At 45.1% G+C, this 18,905-nt stretch overlaps 1 protein-coding gene across 1 annotated transcript in view; it reads left to right on the forward strand.

The window, feature by feature from the left end:
* Positions 1 to 18,905, forward strand: part of AKAP12 (A-kinase anchoring protein 12) — a 136,801-nt gene that overhangs the window by 60,721 nt on the left and 57,175 nt on the right. The window contains exon 2 of the mRNA XM_073337656.2: positions 16,426 to 16,543. Within this exon, the coding sequence (XP_073193757.2) occupies positions 16,426 to 16,543 (118 nt within the window). The remainder of the gene's footprint in view (positions 1 to 16,425; positions 16,544 to 18,905) is intronic.

Here is an 18,905-nt window from a genome sequence, read left to right on the forward strand (position 1 = left end):
TAGTTTTCAGCATTTTGGCTTTAGTAAATGACAGTAGTGTTAATTTGTTTTCCCAGCCCCCTCTCCAAACAGTCACAAACCAGAATGTGAGTGTTGTATGTAGTGTATCTTTAACTGATAGTAGTCTAGTTGTGTGAGTCAGGTAAAGAGAAAAATGCTTTCCCTTGTTTGGTGTGTTAATTAAAACCTTTAAAAAAATTACTTTAGTTCCACAAAAACAGACATGCCAAGATTTAGATTAACATCTTTGTAAAAGGTGTGTGTGTGGTTTGTGGTGGTCGTGGCTATGTTTTATTTTATTTTATTTTGCTGAATCATGGGAGGATAGCCTGTACGCAGAGAGCAGGCTAGTAGATCCATTCAGCTGATTGGTAATCGTAGGTTAGAGCAGTGGTTCTTGGGCTCAGGACCTGTTTGTTAACTTTGATCTGTTGCAACCCAGCAAATAGCTTCCATGCAAAAAACATCTACCGTACTAAATATTCTTAACTATAATATATAATACAGACTTTAACATAATAAATACACGGGGCATGTCAAGGCTGATTCCCTACTCTGGCACTTTGAGTGCAGAAGATGGGGGCCCGCAAGGATTCTAAAAAAAATTAATACTGGCCACTCCAGGCTGGTATTAAACTCCCAAGGTCACAGCTTCTCTCTCACCTTGGATGGGTAGATGCTGCCACCACCCAGGTGCAAAAAAACAACAACTGCTTTTTGAGAACCCAGGAAGAAACACGTGGGAATTCCTTCCTGTAGGGTACCCTCAAGCCCTTTCACCCCCCTTCCTGGAAATAGCTGAGGAAAAAAAACAAAGGAAATCAGCTGTTGCCACCAGCTAATTAAATACCATATCCACAAACCTCTTCAAACCTCTTAGGGACACAAAAATCCAATCCCATTCTTAAAAAAGTTAAATTTTATTAAACCCAAAAAATAAAGGAAATACATTTGGAACTTGGGCTTTTTGCTAGATCTTAAAAGAAACAATTAACAAAAATTAAGCATCAAGATAGCTCTCTTGAGGTTCAGTTTAAAGGTTACAAGCGAAACAAAAGCATCTCGGGTTAGCACAGAGGCGTCCACAAGCCATAAGAAACAAAAGAAATAACCCTAATTGCATCTTTCTAGAAATTTACTTACATATCTGAGGCTTCAGACAAGTAGGTTTGAGGTATGAATTGATGATCTGTGATCATATCTGGCTTAAAGCTGCTTACAGCATTGCTGCTCTGTGTCTCTGCTCTTTCCCGGAGAACCACAACACCGAGACAAAGGGAAGTTTTTTCCCAATTTTAAAAAGTTCTAGCCCTCCCATTGGCTCTTTTGGTCAGATGCCCACTTCTTTTCCTTTACCTGGGAGACTTGGTTAAGCCTTTACAGGTAAAGCAAGCAGAGAACAGCCACTAAGAGGGATTTTATAGCTAGCTGGCTGGCTGGGTGTCCATAAAAGGGAGCTACTCCCCTTCTGTCTTCATTTATCACGGGGTGTACTATAGCAGAGGCTCCTATCCAGCCATTGTTACTTACAGGGTTGCAGCATCACTCCGGTGTGGCCCGGCTTTCCTAACGGGGGGGCCAGCCTAACCTGATCTGTGTAAGTGACATTGCGACCTGGTGCATGGGGTCTCAACACCACTTCACTCTGCCTCTGTCATGATGACATGGAGACCAGCTAGGCCAAACAATGAGCAATGCTGCAACCCCAGGAATCAGATTGCAACACCCAGGGAGCCAAGCCCAGCGAGCCCTGCAGGAGCGGCTGCCGCAGAGCGGGCTCTGCAACACCAGCCCTTTCTCCCCTCCACCACTAGGCCCCCCACTCCACTGCAGGTAGGACCTGATCTCCTCCTCCCTCCCTGGGCCTACCACACAACACTTTGACACTTTGGGGCAACCCAATTTTGGGTCGCAATGCATGGGTTGATAAACTATGGGTTAGAAGTTGGCAGCTCAGATCTTTACTTGTGATGACAGTAGTTTGCAGATGACACTAAACTGGCAGGAGAGGTAGATACGCTGAGAGTAGGGATAGGATACAAAGGGACCTAGACGAATTAGAGGATTGGGCCAAAAGAAATCTGATGAGGTGCAACAAGGACAAGTGCAGAGTCTTGCACTTAGGACGGAAGAATCCCACGCACTGCTACAGACAAGGGACCAAGTGGCTAGACAGCAGTTCTGCAGAAAAGGACCTAGGGGTTACAGTGGATGAGAAGCTGTATATGAGTCAACAGTGTGCCCTTGTTGCCAAGAAGACTAACAGTATTTTGGGCTCTGTAAGTAGGAGCATTGCCAGCAGATCAAGGGACGTGATCATTCTCCTTTATTCGGCATTGGAGGCCTCATCTGGAGTACTGTGTCCAATTTTGGGCCTCACACTACAAGAAAGATGTGGAAAAATTGGAAGGAATCCAGCGGAGGGCAATAAAAATGATTAGGGGGCTGGAGCACATGATTTATGAGGAGAGGCTGAGGGAACTGGGATTATTTAGTCTGCAGAAGAGAAGAGTGAGGGGGGATTTGATAGCTGCTTTCAACTACCTGAAAGTGGGTTCCAAAGAGGATGGATCTAGACTGTTCTCAATAGTAGCAGATGACAGAACAAGGAGTAATGGTCTCAAGTTGCAGTGGGGGAGGTTTAGGTTGGATATTAGGAAAAACCTTTTCACTAGGAGCGTGGTGAAGCACTGGAATGGGTTACCTAGGGAGGTGGTGGAATCTCCTTCCTTAGAGGCTTTTAAGGTCAGGGTTGACAAGGCCCTGGCTGGGATGATTTAGTTGGGAATTGGTCCTGCTATGATGCAAGCTTCGTAGGGACAGCAGAAGAGCAGTCTAAGAAAGTGCACTATTTTTTTAAAAAATGGATGAATCAGTGTACTATTCAAATGAACCTTAAACTTTCACTGCAAATTAAATTGTACTTTTGTTTTTTTGCCATGTTTTCTTTTTTAGTATGCCATGAGTGATTGTCTGAGAAGAATGTAGAACAGTGTATAACGCTATCCTCTTCCAGGATTTTTGAAAATCCTTTTGCAGTGAGTTTTGTCTTTATATTAGTAAGCTGTTTGCTACAGTAAAATGACATCCACTGCAGGAACTGGATCAACTCAATTTAGTTAACTAAAAATCTTACTCTGTCAGACTTTCTGGTTTAAATGAGGGCAGAAGTGGATGGGGTTGAATTCTGTCTGAAGTAACTCAGGTTTGCTTCAGAGAACACTGCACACACTCGGAAGCTTTTGAGTGGAGATGTGCTTGATGAGGCTTAAGTTTGTGAGGGAAAGGAGTTGTATTGAGGCCCAAGTTTTTTGGTGAAGGGTTAGCTGCTGGTTTTGTTCTACATGTAATTTGTGGCAAAGGTACCTATGACATATGATAGGTGCTTTTGTATATATTTGTAGGAATGCAAATAAATAAATATTCCATAATACCTTTACAGGTGTCCTTCATGTAGGTGTCAAGAAATCTCCTCTTCTGAAAAAAATTCTTCTTTAATTTAATAGTTCAAAATAAACACTTACTAAGGCCAACTCTTGTAATTTTTTTGATCAGCGTATACCCTGGCTTATAGTTCATTCTGCTATAAACAGTGCTTGGATTGAAATTTTGCATTCCTTGGCCAGCCTTTGGAGGACTTGGAATGTGAGGACACAGCTACAGCTCAAATTTCAACCTCTAGCTGCGATATCTCATTTCCAGACAAAATGCTGCAGGAAAAAGAGGTCAGTGAGGACCTGTTATTTCTAATTCCAGCACAAAAAACATACTTTCCCTTGCACTTCCAATGTATAACCACAATGCATAATTTTAAGTCATCTAAATCACATTCAAATGCACAGCCATGTCTCCAACCTCATACATTTTTATCTACAAATAAACAAATGGTAGATTTTGAGTGCATGTGTGTCTATAGAGAATATATCTTAATTTAGCTGTGGTTGGAGTTAAGGTTGTGTGTTTGAGTGAGAAAATAAGTGGAAAAGGAAACAGAGTTTGTGGTGGAGGTGAGGAGTCTGCAATATTTAAGTGTTATAATACATGAATTATTATTGCCTTGTGGTTTCCTTGAAATGTAGAGATGGTGGTGATTGAATTTGACTTTAAGCAACCTCAACTCTGAGGGCTTGCAAATAAATGCATGTGCGCATGGGTGTAACTTTATGCATGAGTAGTCCTATTGTAGCCAATGAGTCAACTCATTTATGTAAAGTTAAACATGTATATTTGTTTGATAATTAGGTCCTTGGTTACCAATTTTATTTATTTGTTATTTAATTTCAATTCTGAATGAATGATCTGTATAAATGATATTTAGCAGAACAAATTTAAATTTATTCAAGCAAGCTTGGTACAAAGATAAATTTATGAAAACCCACCTTTTAAAAGTGTGTAATGTCCTTTGGTAGATTTTCACTGGCGAATCTCAAAGTACTTTACAAACATTAAGTCAATACTCTATCTTTATTACTGCCTGTAGTATGTTACAATGGAATTTAAAAGCTTAAATTAATTCTGTGTAGATTTGCAAAATGAACATATCAAAGTCTGCAGTTCCTCTTACTCAGGAGTACTACTAATTCTAAGTTTCAGAGTAACAGCCGTGTTAGTCTGTATTCGCAAAAAGAAAAGGAGTACTTGTGGCACCTTAGAGACTAACCAATTTATTTGAGCATAAGCTTTCGTGAGCTACAGCTCACTTCATCGGATGCATACTGTGGAAACTGCAGAAGACATTATATACACAGAGACCATGAAACAATACCTCCTCCCACCCCACTCTCCTGCTGGTAATAGCCCATCTAAAGTGACCACGCTCTCTACAATGTGTATGATAATCAAGGTGGGCCATTTCCAGCACAAATCCAGGTTTTCTCCCCCTCTCCCCCCCTTTTTCAAAAACCACACACACAAACTCACTCTCCTGCTGGTAATAGCTTATCCAAAGTGACCACTCTCCCTACAATGTGCATGATAATCAAGGTGGGCCATTTCCAGCACAAATCCAGGTTTTCTCACACCCCCCACCCCCACACACAAACTCACTCTCCTGCTGGTAATAGCTCATCCAAACTGACCACTCTCCTTACAATGTGTATGATAATCAAGGTGGGCCATTTCCAGCATAAATCCAAGTTTAACCAGAACGTCGGGGGGGGGGGGGGGGTAGGAAAAAAACAAGGGGAAATAGGCTACCTTGCATAATGACTTAACCACTCCCAGTCTCTATTTAAGCCTAAATTAATAGTATCCAATTTGCAAATGAATTCCAATTCAGCAGTTTCTCGCTGGAGTCTGGATTTGAAGTTTTTTGTTTTAAGATAGAGACCTTCATGTCTGTAATTGCGTGACCAGAGAGATTGAAGTGTTCTCTGACTGGTTTATGAATGTTATAATTCTTAACATCTGATTTGTGTCCATTTATTCTTTTACGTAGAGACTGTCCAGTTTGACCAATGTACATGGCAGAGGGGCATTGGTGGCACATGATGGCATATATCACGTTGGTGGATGTGCAGGTGAACGAGCCTCTGATAGTGTGGCTGATGTGATTCAGCCCTATGACGGTGTCCCCTGACTAGATATGTGGACACAGTTGGCAACGGGCTTTGTTGCAAGGATAGGTTCCTGGGTTAGTGGTTCTGTTGTGTGGTATGTGGTTGTTGGTGAGTATTTGCTTCAGGTTGGGGGGCTGTCTGTAGGCAAGGACTGGCCTGTCTCCCAAGATTTGTGAGAGTGTTGGGTCATCCTTCAGGATAGGTTGTAGATCCTTAATAATGCGTTGGAGGGGTTTTAGTTGGGGGCTGAAGGTGAGGGCTAAAGTGGCGTTCTGTTATTTTCTTTGTTAGGCCTGTCCTGTAGTAGGTGACTTCTGGGAACTCTTCTGGCTCTATCAATCTGTTTCTTCACTTCCGCAGGTGGATATTGTAGTTGTAAGAATGCTTGATAGAGATCTTGTAGGTGTTTGTCTCTGTCTGAGGGGTTGGAGCAAATGCGGTTGTATCGCAGAGGAGGTATTGTTTCATGGTCTCTGTGTATATAATGTCTTCTGCAGTTTCCACAGTATGCATCCGATGAAGTGAGCTGTAGCTCACGAAAGCTTATGCTCAAATAAATTGGTTAGCCTCTAAGGTGCCACAAGTACTCCTTTTCTTTTTACTAATTCTAAGGTTTCAGAGTAGCAGCCGTGTTAGTCTGTATCCGCAGAAAGAAAAGGAGGACTTGTGGCACCTTAGAGACTAACAAATTTATTTGAGCATAAGCTTTCATGAGGTACAGCTCACTTCGAAAGCTTATGGTCAAATAAATTTGTTAGTCTCTAAGGTGCCACAAGTCCTCCTTTTCTTTTTACTAATTCTAAGGGGCCCTGTGTTTTACATTTGCAAACAAGAAAATGTGAGAAGTAGGAATATAATCTGAGTGTTGAACCCTTGCCCATTTCCCCTCTTCTATTTAATATCTGGTCTCAGCAGGTAATGAAAACTGTGAAGCCAAATTATTCCATCTGTGGTATTACCATTATGCTACATTGGTATCAGATTTCATAAATCTTGTAGCTGTGAAGGGCAGTTTTGAGGACCCTAGGAACACCACCAGGTGGAATCAATTCGATTTAATTAAGGGCTTTTCAACAGACTACCATGAACCCTAATACACTTTTTTTTAGTGAGGAAGCCTGGAGAGTGTGGAGTTTTGTCAGAGACAAGGTGGGTGAAGTAATATCTTTTATTGGACCAACTTCTGTTGGTGAAAGAGACAAGCTTTTGAGCGACACAGAGCTCTTAGCTCAGAATCTTGTCTCTTTCACCAGCAGAAGTTGATCCAATAAAAGATATAATTTCACGCACCTGGTCTCTCTCATATCCTCAGACCAACACAGCTACAACAACACTGCAAACAACGGTGGAGCTTTCTCAGACAGAGGTTTGGCAAATAAGTGGGTCATTGAAATAAGAGGCAGACTTAACACCTTTGCCAAGTGCTTTGTATGCTGATTTGAGATTCCATTGCAACAGGATATTTGTTAATCCAAAGAAATAAACCTCTCAATTCAAAAGCTTGTTTTAACTGGTTTGGGAAGGATTTTTATAATCCAAAGTGCTGTTCCTTTCTCCACCCAGTTTGGTGCTTCACACATCCAGAGATTATTTTGTTCTTTATTTTGTTTGAAAGGTGGCATTTAGCAAAGGACCCTTCATTTAATTAGCAGGTCTTCAATGTAGATGTCTCATGAGTGTGACTAGGTATTGAAGGAAATTATATGTGACTAGGAGGACTTGTGGCACCTTAGAGACTAACCAATTTATTTGAACATAAGCTTTCGTGAGCTACAGCTCACTTCTGTGCACTACAGCACACAGCTGTAGCTCACGAAAGCTCATGCTCAAATAAATGTGTTAGTCTCTAAGGTGCCACAAGTCCTCCTGTTCTTTCTGCGGATACAGACTAACACGGCTGTTACTCTGAAACATGGGAATATGTGACTAGGGGAATTTTAAACTTCTTTGGGTCTTGTCTATACTACAAACTGACAAAACAGGGGAGGCGTACACACTACAAAGCTACTTTTGGCAGCAAAACTCTGCTGTTACCTCACCCATTTTGTCTCTCTAATATCCTGGGATCTACGCGGCTACAACAACACTGCAAACAACTTTTAAAACAGGAGCAGTTTCCAGTCTCTAACCACATCTCAAAGCTCCATTTCTAAGGCCTTGTCTACACTACAAAGTTTTGTTGGCAAAAGTTATGCTCCCAAAGCAGCCTGCTCTGCCTGCCTGCTTATAGTTCTCTGATTCCCTCTGAGTTCTCCCACAGCCTCCTCAGCTGCCGGGAGCCACATCCTGAGCAGCTCTGTGAGCTCCCCATGCTGAGGAACGTCAAAGCAGCACAGCAGTACTCCTCTGCCCCCCCCCACACACACCTCCCTGCAGCACCAGTCTGCCTGCCCCTGTATTCCTAGTGCAGGGCGACAGGAGCATTCCATGTTAATGATTTAATCTTTGAGAGGGGAGGGACGGATGCCTGCTGGGCAGCAGAGATCAAAACAGTGAGCAGAGCAGTCAGGGCAGGAGCTGTGGGATACTGGGAGAGGCCAGTTATGTCGAGAAAACAAGCACAGTGTCTACACCAGGGATCGGCAACCTTTGACAAGCGGCCCGTCAGGGAAAGCCCCTGGCGGGCCTGGCTGGGCCAGTTTCTTTACCTGCAGGGTCTGCAGGTTCGGGCGATTGCAGCTCCCTCTTGCCGCAGTTTGCCAAGCCAGGCCAATTGGGGCTGGGCTGCAGGAAGTGCTGTGGGTCAGGCCACATCTTCCCGCAGCCCCCATTTGCCTGGGACAGCGAGCCATGGCCAATGGGAGCTGCGATCTGCCGAACCTGCAGACGCTGCAAGTAAACAAACTGGCCCAGCCCTCCAGGGGCTTTCCCTGACGGGCTGCATGCCAAAGGTTGCCAATCCCTGGTCTACACTGACCCTTTGTCACTTTAATTTTGCAGCAGAAAGGTTTATGCCTCTTGTTGAGGTGGCTTTATTTTATTTATTTTGGGCCAACTCCTGTTGGTGAGAGAGACCTCTTTGGTGTGCTCACCATACGGAAGATGGCAAGGACACTTAGATTATGTCTACTCTAGAGACCTTACAGTGGCAAAGCTGTACCAATGCAGCTGCGCCACTATAAGATCACTCTTGAAGCCACTCTGTGCTGACAGGACGGAGAGCGACATAGCACTGTGCACACTACTGCTTATGCCAGCAAAACATATGTTGTGTTTTTTCACACCCCTGAGCAACATAAATTGATTCCACCTGGTGGTATTCCCAGGCTCCTCAAAACTGCCCTTCACAGCTACAAGATTTTTATGAAGAAGCTCTTCCCTTCCCCTCACCCCAAAGAATCTCCCTTGGCTGAAGGGAACAACTCACAGACAAGGAAGGCCCTGAAAAAAACCAACAGAAGGCTGCCTTGAAGAGAATAGCCTCACTCTCCAAATGATAGACCTAAGGAAGAACCTCAACTAATTGCCTAGGGACATGCAAGGACACTGGCTTCCTGACATTGCTCCGCATCCCAGGAGCCCAGCCCAACCCTTCCATATCCTCGGGACCATCAATCCACAATAGGGATCCAGACAACCGGCAAATCTGCAATAAAAGAGCACCCTGGACAACCAGTTAGCTATAGCAAGACTATGAACTGCCAAATTTTGGGTTCTGATGTAGGCCAGGCCATGGGTAGATCCTCAGCCCCCCCAAAACTCTTTGTGTCGTTATGTACAGTAAAAAGGTGTGCGGTGCAAGTGGGCTCTTGGCAGTGAATATTGATTCCAGTAACCAAGATTCCATAGGCATCTGTTCTAGCACTGCCTTGGCTTCCTGTGCTCGTGCTCTGAATCTGTTGACCTGCAACTAAGGGTATGTCTGCACTGGCAAGTTTCTGTGCCACAAGTTATACCACTTTTATTAAAACGTTGGAAGTAAACCGCTGTTGCATGTCCACACGGTGCTCCTTGTGATGCTGCAGTGCATCCACAGTAGCAGCTCTTGAAATGGCAAAGACAGCAGTGCATCATGGTCGCTATCCCACTGTGCAACTGGCCGCAGGGTGCTTTGGGGAGGGTTTGCAGTGTCTCATGGGGCAGGCACAGCATCACGTGATGCAGGTTTCCTAATCCCATTGTTCCATGGGCATCCTGCTACATTGCCAGCTGCTTTTCAACTGAAGTGGAGGGCGGAAGCGGAGAGAGTGTGTGATAGGGAGTGTGTGTGTGTGTGTATGGAGGGGGGGAAGAGACAATGTGTACAGCAATCTCTCTCTCTCGCACAGACACACACACACACACACGCGCGCGTGCGCACACACACCCCCTCTGTGTTCAACAGCAGGGGCATTCCACATTAATGGTTTGCTTTGTGTCCCAGAGCAGATCAGAACACCATGCAAAGGCTGTCAGAAATGTTGCTTTGAAAGGGGAGGGGCACATGTCTCCAAGACAGCCAAGTTCAAAACAATGAGCAGAGCGGTCACTTGAGGCATTATGGGACGGCTCCAGAGGCCAATTACAGCGCTGGAGCCTCTGTGCAAATAGCCTCATGACTCTCGTTGAGGTGTTTTTCTGCAGCGCTGCAGCTGAGGAGTTTCTGCGCACAAAGTGGCTTGGCAGTGTGTACACGTCTGCAGTTTGAGTGCAAAAAGCTGCTTTACTGCACAGAAATTTGCCAATGTAGACAAGCCCAGGCTATGCCATTGTTAAGCCCAGGCACATGCTTGGCAGTGAAATGAATATTGTATGAATGTTTCTGTTTGGTGGTGTTAATTGCTAAACATCTCTACACAGAAGAGAGAAAAGGAAAGGAGTACTTGTGGCACCTTAGAGACTAACAAATTTATTTGAGCATAAGCTTTCGTGAGCTAAAGTACTCCTTTTCTTTTTGGGAATACAGACTGACAAGGCTGCTACTCTGAAACCTGACAAAAGAGAGAGTGCTTTGAGAGCCTTAGTCACATTAAGGATTCCTTGCAGGTGGAGTCACTACTACCCCTCCCTATGAAGAGCTGCTGTGCCCCATGCTAGGAAGGCAAATCTCACACTTTCACAGGTGGTGGGGAAGACATGGGAGAAAATAAGCCCTGGAGTCCTGTCCTTAAATCCAGCAAGAGTGGTGTTATATGCATTCCAGCTGCTGTCAGGGAGTACAGAGGAGACAGGCTGAGACAAGCCTCTGTTGAGACCACAATGTGCACATTTGACAAGCATTGACCATTTGGAGGAAGTAGGACTCCATCCTCAGGTGCTTCTGCTCATTCAGCACCTGGTCTGCACTCCCCATGCTCATTTGAGGGCACACAAGGAGAGAGTAGGAAAAAATTCCAAAGTTGAGCCATTTCTGCCATTTAGGTATCTGGTAATGAGTGTTCAGTTCATCTAGCAAATGACTGGTGCACTCACACTGTAGTCAGGTCCATGAAACACCCATCTGGCTGGAAGAATTCTTCACTGGCACTGACTGATGTGCTTGAGCAGGAATCGTATGCAAGGACAGATAGATATACTGAAAGCCAGTTAAGGCATAGTCTAATAATCCAGACATTGGCTACAGAAGAGGGGTTAAGCTTCCACCTACACTAATGCCTTTCCTTGAGGCTACAGTTAGAACATGGGGTTCAAATTCTCCCATTTAACAGACCAGACTGCAGGCCAGCAAAGCTGAAGGCTGCATCATGCTTTGGTGACACGCTGAGTCTCATGAGCACTGAGGGACAGAGGTACATCAGGGGCTACCACATTTATCCATATTCACAGAATGGCAGAGATTCTAATGTAGAGGCAGCTCCTAACTTGACAAGCAGAGTCACTTTGGCTCTATAAGCAAGGGTTCATTGGAGGGGGATGTCTCTGCTGAGACACTACCCAGCTAAGCTAACAATCAGATCAGTTCTGCAGAGTCTCACATACAAGCTCCTTCCGGCCACTGTTTGCTCAATGGATGATTATCACAGGGCTTTTAAAACATTTTTCACTAGATAATCTATTCATACCTCTATTGTCTTGGTTCCCATTGGACAGGGTGGGGCTCAGAAAGGTGAGGGAGTAGTCATTTGCCTTTCAATTGCAAATGATTGTCCTCCTCAGGCTTGTACATTAGAATTTAAAAGACTGCATTCTCCTGAACAAAGATTCTTGCACTTCTCGGGAAGGAGCAGAGATAATGAGTATGTTTAGGAGTGGAAATGTCCCATCTTTGGAGTGAGACACATGATACAGTCTTCACAGTCTAAGGTCCTAACTACAATAAGGAAGTTTGCCCTACAGTAATTATGTAAATGTGCAAGTCTGAAGCAGGGCTTTAATCCATTAAACTGCTGTAGGAAAGGACCTTGAGTCTATAATTGGAGTGAAAATGGACACTTCTGAATAAGTGTCTGATTAAAAGTCTTGTTGCCCACATCTCATCACCAGCAGCATCAACACCAGACATACTACTTATGGCCCATGATGGAAGGTTTCCATTTTCACATCCAAAGTTTCTGTGTTGTACTTATGTATAGGCTACAAGCATGACTAGTGTCTCACAGGAGATTAGGGAGAGACCACAAGCACAGAGAAATGCACAAATAGAAAGGGGATCTGTACCAGGAGCAAAAACCAAGCCAGGGAGCATCAGACCCAGATCAGGACAATCCCAGATCAGTCCCAGTCCCTGATCAGGATGATCACCAGCCACCACACTTCCCTGCTGGAGCAGTTATGAGCCCATGGTAAGAACCAACTAGATTAGCACAGTAAGACAGAGTTACCAGGTAAAATCCACCCCACAGGTAGGGGGCAGACTGGGCTCACTCACACATCCAACAGCTGCTGCCACCAACTCAAGTCCCGCAGCCCCTCATGGGCATGGCCTATAGCCCAAGGGAGCCAGGAATCTCCACCTGGGATCTGCCCAGGTCATGGGACTTAGCCCTGCTGTCCCTAGAAATTCCTAACCCCCCAGCCTCCCCGAGAGCTGGGAGCCCACAGGGGAGGGGAGGCATCCTTTATCTTGCCCCCAGACCTGGCCCCATAGCAGCTTCGCATGCGGCACCACAAAAGTGAATCACTCTGAGGTAAAGTGATACCTGCATACCTGCTGGCCCACCTGCAGTAGCAGAAGGCAGAGGGTCTAGGGAGGTTGCCACACTGAATCCCCATCTGGATGGGCACAGGAGGGAGGGTAGGGAAACCAGCAAACAGGAAGTGTTTCTGAGTACATGGCTCTGATCATGGCTCCAAATCTTGTGCCAAATCCCTTGAGATCTTATGGTTCCAAATCCTGTGCTGAATCCTGCAAGATATCAAGCCTACCCCAGAAGTCCTATGGAGGCTAGAAATCCCACAGGACCTGGCCCATCCTGTTTTTGTGCCCTCCCCGATTGTGGGAGCTACCAAAACACACTCCTTGCTTGGCAGAGGGGCTCTCTTTGAGCTTACACAGAGCTCTTCAAGAGACACAATCAGCTGGATATTTAGTCAATTTCTAAAAATGTGTTAAAAGTTTCAGGTACTGTCCTAAATCCCTCTGCCAATTTTTGTGCTTTTAATACATTCATTTAATATTTTGTAAAAAAACCTCTCTTACTGTGGAAGACCCACAAAAACAGGTTAAAATGCCTATATACAAAATACTGTAAAAATTAAAGAAGCTGAAATATGGAGATTTTTTTTCTTGGTGCCATTATAGTAATTTTAGGTGCTATTTATAACAAACAATATTGGGGAAAACATTTCATGTAGAAATATGACTGAGTGACCCTTTTACTTTTATATTCATTCACTTGTAATTTGTTCCTCGACAAAGGTAACATATGTTAATTGTCTTATGCTTAATTAAAAATCAAGCTGTAAATGTAGTTAGAAAGAATATACAGCTTTGGTCATACAGTACTCTATTCCTTGAACTGGTGGATATGCAGTTACATGCCGCTATTATGCATATCATCTGTGGCACCCTGCGTCCAACTCCACTCCCATGACTCCCAGTTCTGACCAACCTTTCTCCTCCTCATATCAGACGAGATATGTTACTGGCAAGTTGCTGGAGAAAGTGTGCGCCAACTTAAGCCTGCCGCTGCACAATGACCTTTTTAAACTACTAGCTGCACGTTTGCCATCACATCGCCCATTATGGTCTCAGCCGCCACGCCAGGACGTTAGGGCGGAAACACTTTGGCGAGAGGAATAGGACATCTGTTATAATCCCCAACCAGTCCCTCGTCGCTGACCCCACAATTTGCTCGCCTGGTTTTGACCTGCCCTGTCGGTCCTGGTCCCTGTTGAAGAGGTTCTGGACCAGGCAAGGTCTCTGTGCAGCCAACCAGTATCGCTGGGTCCTTCGTGACAGCACTTTGTGCAGCTGCGGCGCAACACAGTCGATGGCACACATTGTTGATGAATGCCGGCTGACTAGGCTCAGCGGTGGCCTAGAAGAACTGCATCATGCCACCAAAGATGCCATCGCTTGGCTAGACGACTATGCACGCTCTAAATCAATAAATTCCTTGAAGCAACATAAATATTTTTTTCAGAGCAGTATAGTCTATATACATGACTGGGAACCAAGCTCTTCTGTTCTAATCCTGGATTTGACACAAAGTCCCTCGTGGGACTTCCGTACAGTAGGAAATTGTGCCCCAATCTTGCAAATACGTAAGCACTTGCCTAATTTGACTATGAGTAGTCTCACTGATTTCAGTGGACTGGTTACAGTAGTAAAGTTAAGTACCTTAAACGTGTAGCAACAGTGAAAGTTGTTGTGTAGGCATGGGTATTCTTACTACCACGGCGTCATCTAGACTTTCTCTGAGTGTGATGAGATGAACATATGTGCAATGAATACTCTGCCAGCAGTGGAGCTGCCTGCCCGAGTTGCAGGGTAGTGGCTGAGATTTCCCAAAAAGCGCATTGTAGACTCCATTGACATCTTGCCTTGGGTTAGTTTTCCTCGTTTACTCAACTGCAAAATGGGGATGATAATCACGTACCCATGCATTGTGCAGCAAGCTGGGTCTAAATTCTGTAGTCAAGCACTTTTGTTTCTCTGGTACTTCAGTGCTAAATTCTACTACTAGTTGAAATTTCTGCAACAGCTTCAGGAAATTTAAAAGATGGAAGGTTTAGCTGACTGATTTAAATATGAAACTGAATAATACAAGTATATTGTATGTTATTTTATTTTATTTTACTCTGCCCCAAAATTTCAATGGTCAATATACCTCATGTATTTGAATTGACTAGTCAAATCTCCATTGTTGATGTTTAAGGCTACATTTTAGTCATGGGTATTTTTAGTAAAAGCCACGGACAAGTCATGGGCAGTAAACAAAAATTCATGGCCCATGACCTGTCCATGACTTGTACTATGTACCCCTAATTAAAACATGGGTGTTCTGGGGCAGGGAGGGGGCCCAGGGGCACTGCGGGTACTCTGGGGCAGGAGGCCGGGGGTGCTATGGGCACTTTGTGGGGAGGACCCATGGCACTCATGCAAGGAGACAGGTCTGGTGCTGGGGAAGAGGGGCGGGCAGCAGCGCACAGTCCAGGACCCCCGTTGCTGCTGGGTGGGGGTTGGTGGGGCTGGCAGGTTTCCTACCCAGCTCTGCACCTCCATGGAAGCAATGACACATCCCTTGGCTCCTCGGTGGAAGCGCGGCCAAGGGGCTACACATTCTGGCCGTACCCCAAGTGCCAGCTCCGCAGATCCCATTGGCCAGGAACTGCGGCCAATGGGATCTGAGGAGGCGGTGCCTGTGGGTGGAGGCAGCGCATAGAGCTAGGAGCTGAGGGAGGGCCATGTCACCGCTTCTGGGGAGTCCCCCTGAGGTAAGCGCTTCCCAGAGCCCATGCCCTGAGCCCCCTCCCACATCCAAACTCCTGTGGATGCTAGGGGGGAGTGGGACGAGAGAGGTGGTCAGTGCGACTGGCTGGAGGGGCCACCCGAGCTGGTCAGGCAGCCCTTCGGCCAGCCATACCAGCCGCTGCAGAAGTCCCAGAAAGTCATGGAATCTGTGACAGACTCACAGCCTTTTTGATGTTGTCTTGGAGATGGAGAACAGCTAGTTTTGGCATGTTGGCAAGGATCAGTTGGTGCTCTTTTGATCGTGGAAGGTGTGAGAGTGGTTTTCATTTTGGGTACATAGGGATTGGTTGGGGTGTAGGGTTTTTTGAGAGGGCTTTTTGCACTGGCGAGGAATGCACCACCTCCCTTCTGCTAATGAGGGTCATATGTGACAAAATCTTGAGGGAAGGGCTTGAACTCCTAGATCACCTCCCAAAAGTCCCTTCCCCAACAGCTGACATGGCAATAACATTGTTGACATTTTAAATTATCATTGATCTTCAGAGCTAACCCCCTACCTTCCCTGAACTAATGCTAAAAATCAATCTCTGAGCTCCTGTTTCAGGCTGTCTGTAGACCCAGGAAGATACCACTGCATCAGTCAGATTCAGTTCACATTCAGAAGTTTTTCTTCTCAATCATAAGTGCTAGAATCTTAAATTATTTCTTAAATGCAAAGTTAGATTCTCCTGCACAATTTTGTGGCAAGACTGTCGGTTCTTCAGTAAATCCTATGCAGCAGACTAACAAAATATATGATCCCAGATACCTGCTTCTCTCACAAAGGTGCTTTGGTGATGGAATGATTTATTAAAGTTAATATTAATATCTTTTAAAAAAGAACAGTGCTATGTAAGTGTCTAGTACTTATATTTCCCCAAATCCATATGTATATAAAAAGGAATTTGAATGTGAAACTATTTCTAGAAGAGGTGAATATTTTTTTATTATGTGAAAGAAGAGAAGGAATGATACTATGAGCTTGAAAATTATAATACATTTCATCCTTATCCTTCTCTTTTTTCCCCTCCACCCCACCCCTTGCCAATACAGCTTTTACAGAAGAATGGACAGATATCCAACATTAATGGTATAGTGGAAGAGCAAGTGGAGCTGAACCTCCAGCCAGGGGAGCTAAATGGACAGCAGAGAGAAGCAGTTGTAACAGATGGTAAGTAAAAGTCTACAGTGAATGGACTAGGTTACAGAGCATTGAGGATAGCTTGACGGACTGGGAAGTTGAAATAAGAATCTACTGGCCATTTCCTATGGAGCACTGCGTTCTGGTTTTGTATCACCAGTATTTTTAGGGCACACTGTCATGAGAGCTTTGCCTTCACCTGATAACAAATCCCATTACAAATGGAATCCGTGCAAATTTTCCAAGCATCATGTTTCAAGAGTGTTTTTTCTCCACTTCCACAAAGAGCATTCTAATCAATCCTTGCAGTTGCACTGCCTCTGACTGCCTGTCCCACAGTACCCGGAACAGTTCTTGACTCAGTGGATTGAGGTAAATGGAGCAAAATATTCTGGGAGATTAAGGGGTTCAACTTTCATAACCTGGTAAGAATCACAGCCATTTCTACAACCTACTCTCACAGATCGGACAATCTGGTAAAATGCAAGCTAGCACATCTGAAAGCATGTTTGCTTATTATGTTCATTAGCTGGCTAAGTTGTAGTCGAGGGGGGAGCTACAACATATATATCATATGTGTTCCTATGATTCTTAAGGGGGCTTTTCAGTCTTGTTCAGCCAGCACAATTGAAAAAACACACTTTTTGCCTGTCAAGACAGGCCTGAGAGAGTGCAGGTTCTAATTTCCAACATGGTATTATTTAATAACCCAAAGAGGCTCATAGGACACGGCTGTGTTTCCAAGTGCCCTGAGTTACTGCATTTACTGCATTTTATTAAAGTTGCAATGTTGATTTGCACATGACTGCATTACATTGAGGCCTGATACAACTGTGTCTGAAAGCCTGTACATGTAGGACTGGGCTTTTTCTCACAGGATTTCTGTCAGTTGCCACCTGGTTAGAAAGAAGGATGCAGTGCCAAAATATCTTGGGCTATGTCTACACTGCACTGCAGTGTGGACTACAGCGGTGTGAATTCCAGGGCGCACCAAAGTGCTGGGTGCTAACTGCCCCGTGTGGATGCGCTGGGGCAAACTAAATGGTATCCAGTTTGTGTTAACACAGGCATCATGTAAACAAGCCCTTAGTAGCTCTAAAGAAGTCCTCATATCAGGGCATAGTAGATCAGATTTTTTCCACTCAACTGGAAGAAGCACTGTCAGTTTGCTTCTCTTGAAGCTAGAAGTTTTTGCTGCCTGGGCATACATGCTCCTTTCATGGGAGGGAAACTCCTGCATGCTTACCCATCAGTTCCATTAATAGCAAGAGGCTTTTCCAAAGTGAGGAGAGGCAAGAGTGTGACAGTCTGTTAGACCCCTTTTGACTCTAGGAATATTCTTCAGGCTGCAGGTAATAGTGGACACTCATCAGATTAATGATGTAGCCACAAAGGAGCTCTCTCTCAGTTAGGGCACCTCATCCCAATCTGTCCTGTTGCACTTCCTTCTGAACACCTGGTTACTGAGGAGTGTAAGCTCTAGAGGCAAGATTTCAGTATACAGTATCTGACTTGTGTCTGCTTGCATCTTGGAGGAAGTCTGCTTTGGGTATTTCAGCCATAAGGGGAAAGACTTTATGGTATGGTATACTCAAGGCCATGTATATTCCTTTAACCATATCTAGGCTTGGCAGAATTTTATTTTTATTTTTTCTAATTTTGATGATAAATATCAACTTTCATTGTTAAGATTTTTCACATTGTTTAACAATTTTTATTTTTAATGTTTGTTTCATTTTTAAACTTTATTTTTACCGTTGCTGGAAATTAAGGCGGGATAAGGTTGGGATTAGGGCTAGGGCAGCACTGAGAAGAGGGCTGGAGACAGCTTCTTGCACAGCCAAGGGGCCTGAGACACCAAGGTGCAAGGTGTGGGGAAGGCTGCGGTCCTGGACCAGCAGAGCAGAGACCACTTGCCAGGACTGCAGAGAGGAGGAAGAGTACTTTTTACAATATTCTTCTCATCCCCAATACACTCCTCCCAGCGATGTATTATCACCTAGGCCAACAAATTTATAATAGCAGCCAGAGGCGCCAACTTCCCCAGGCACCGGTGGGTGCTCGCGCGCCTCCCTGCCACCCCGCCCCCGCCCCAACTCTGCCCCCTCCCTGCCCCAATTGGTCCCCTTCCTCAAATCCCCACCCCAGCCCCACCTCCTCCCCTGAGCACGTGGCGACTCCCCTCTTCCCCCCTCCCTCCCAGCCACGTGAAGCTGTTTTACGCACAAGCACTGGCAGGGAGCAGGGAGAAGCAGGACCTGGCAGCACGCTCAGGGGAGGAGGCGGATTTGGAGCAGAGGTGAGCTGGGGCGGGTGGGGCGGGGAGCTGCCGGTGGGTGCTCTGCGCCCACCAATTTTTCTCCGTGGATGCTCCAGCTCCGGAGCACCCATG

This window comes from Lepidochelys kempii, chromosome 3 (assembly GCF_965140285.1).
Source record: "Lepidochelys kempii isolate rLepKem1 chromosome 3, rLepKem1.hap1, whole genome shotgun sequence".
NCBI classification, from domain to species: domain Eukaryota; kingdom Metazoa; phylum Chordata; order Testudines; family Cheloniidae; genus Lepidochelys; species Lepidochelys kempii.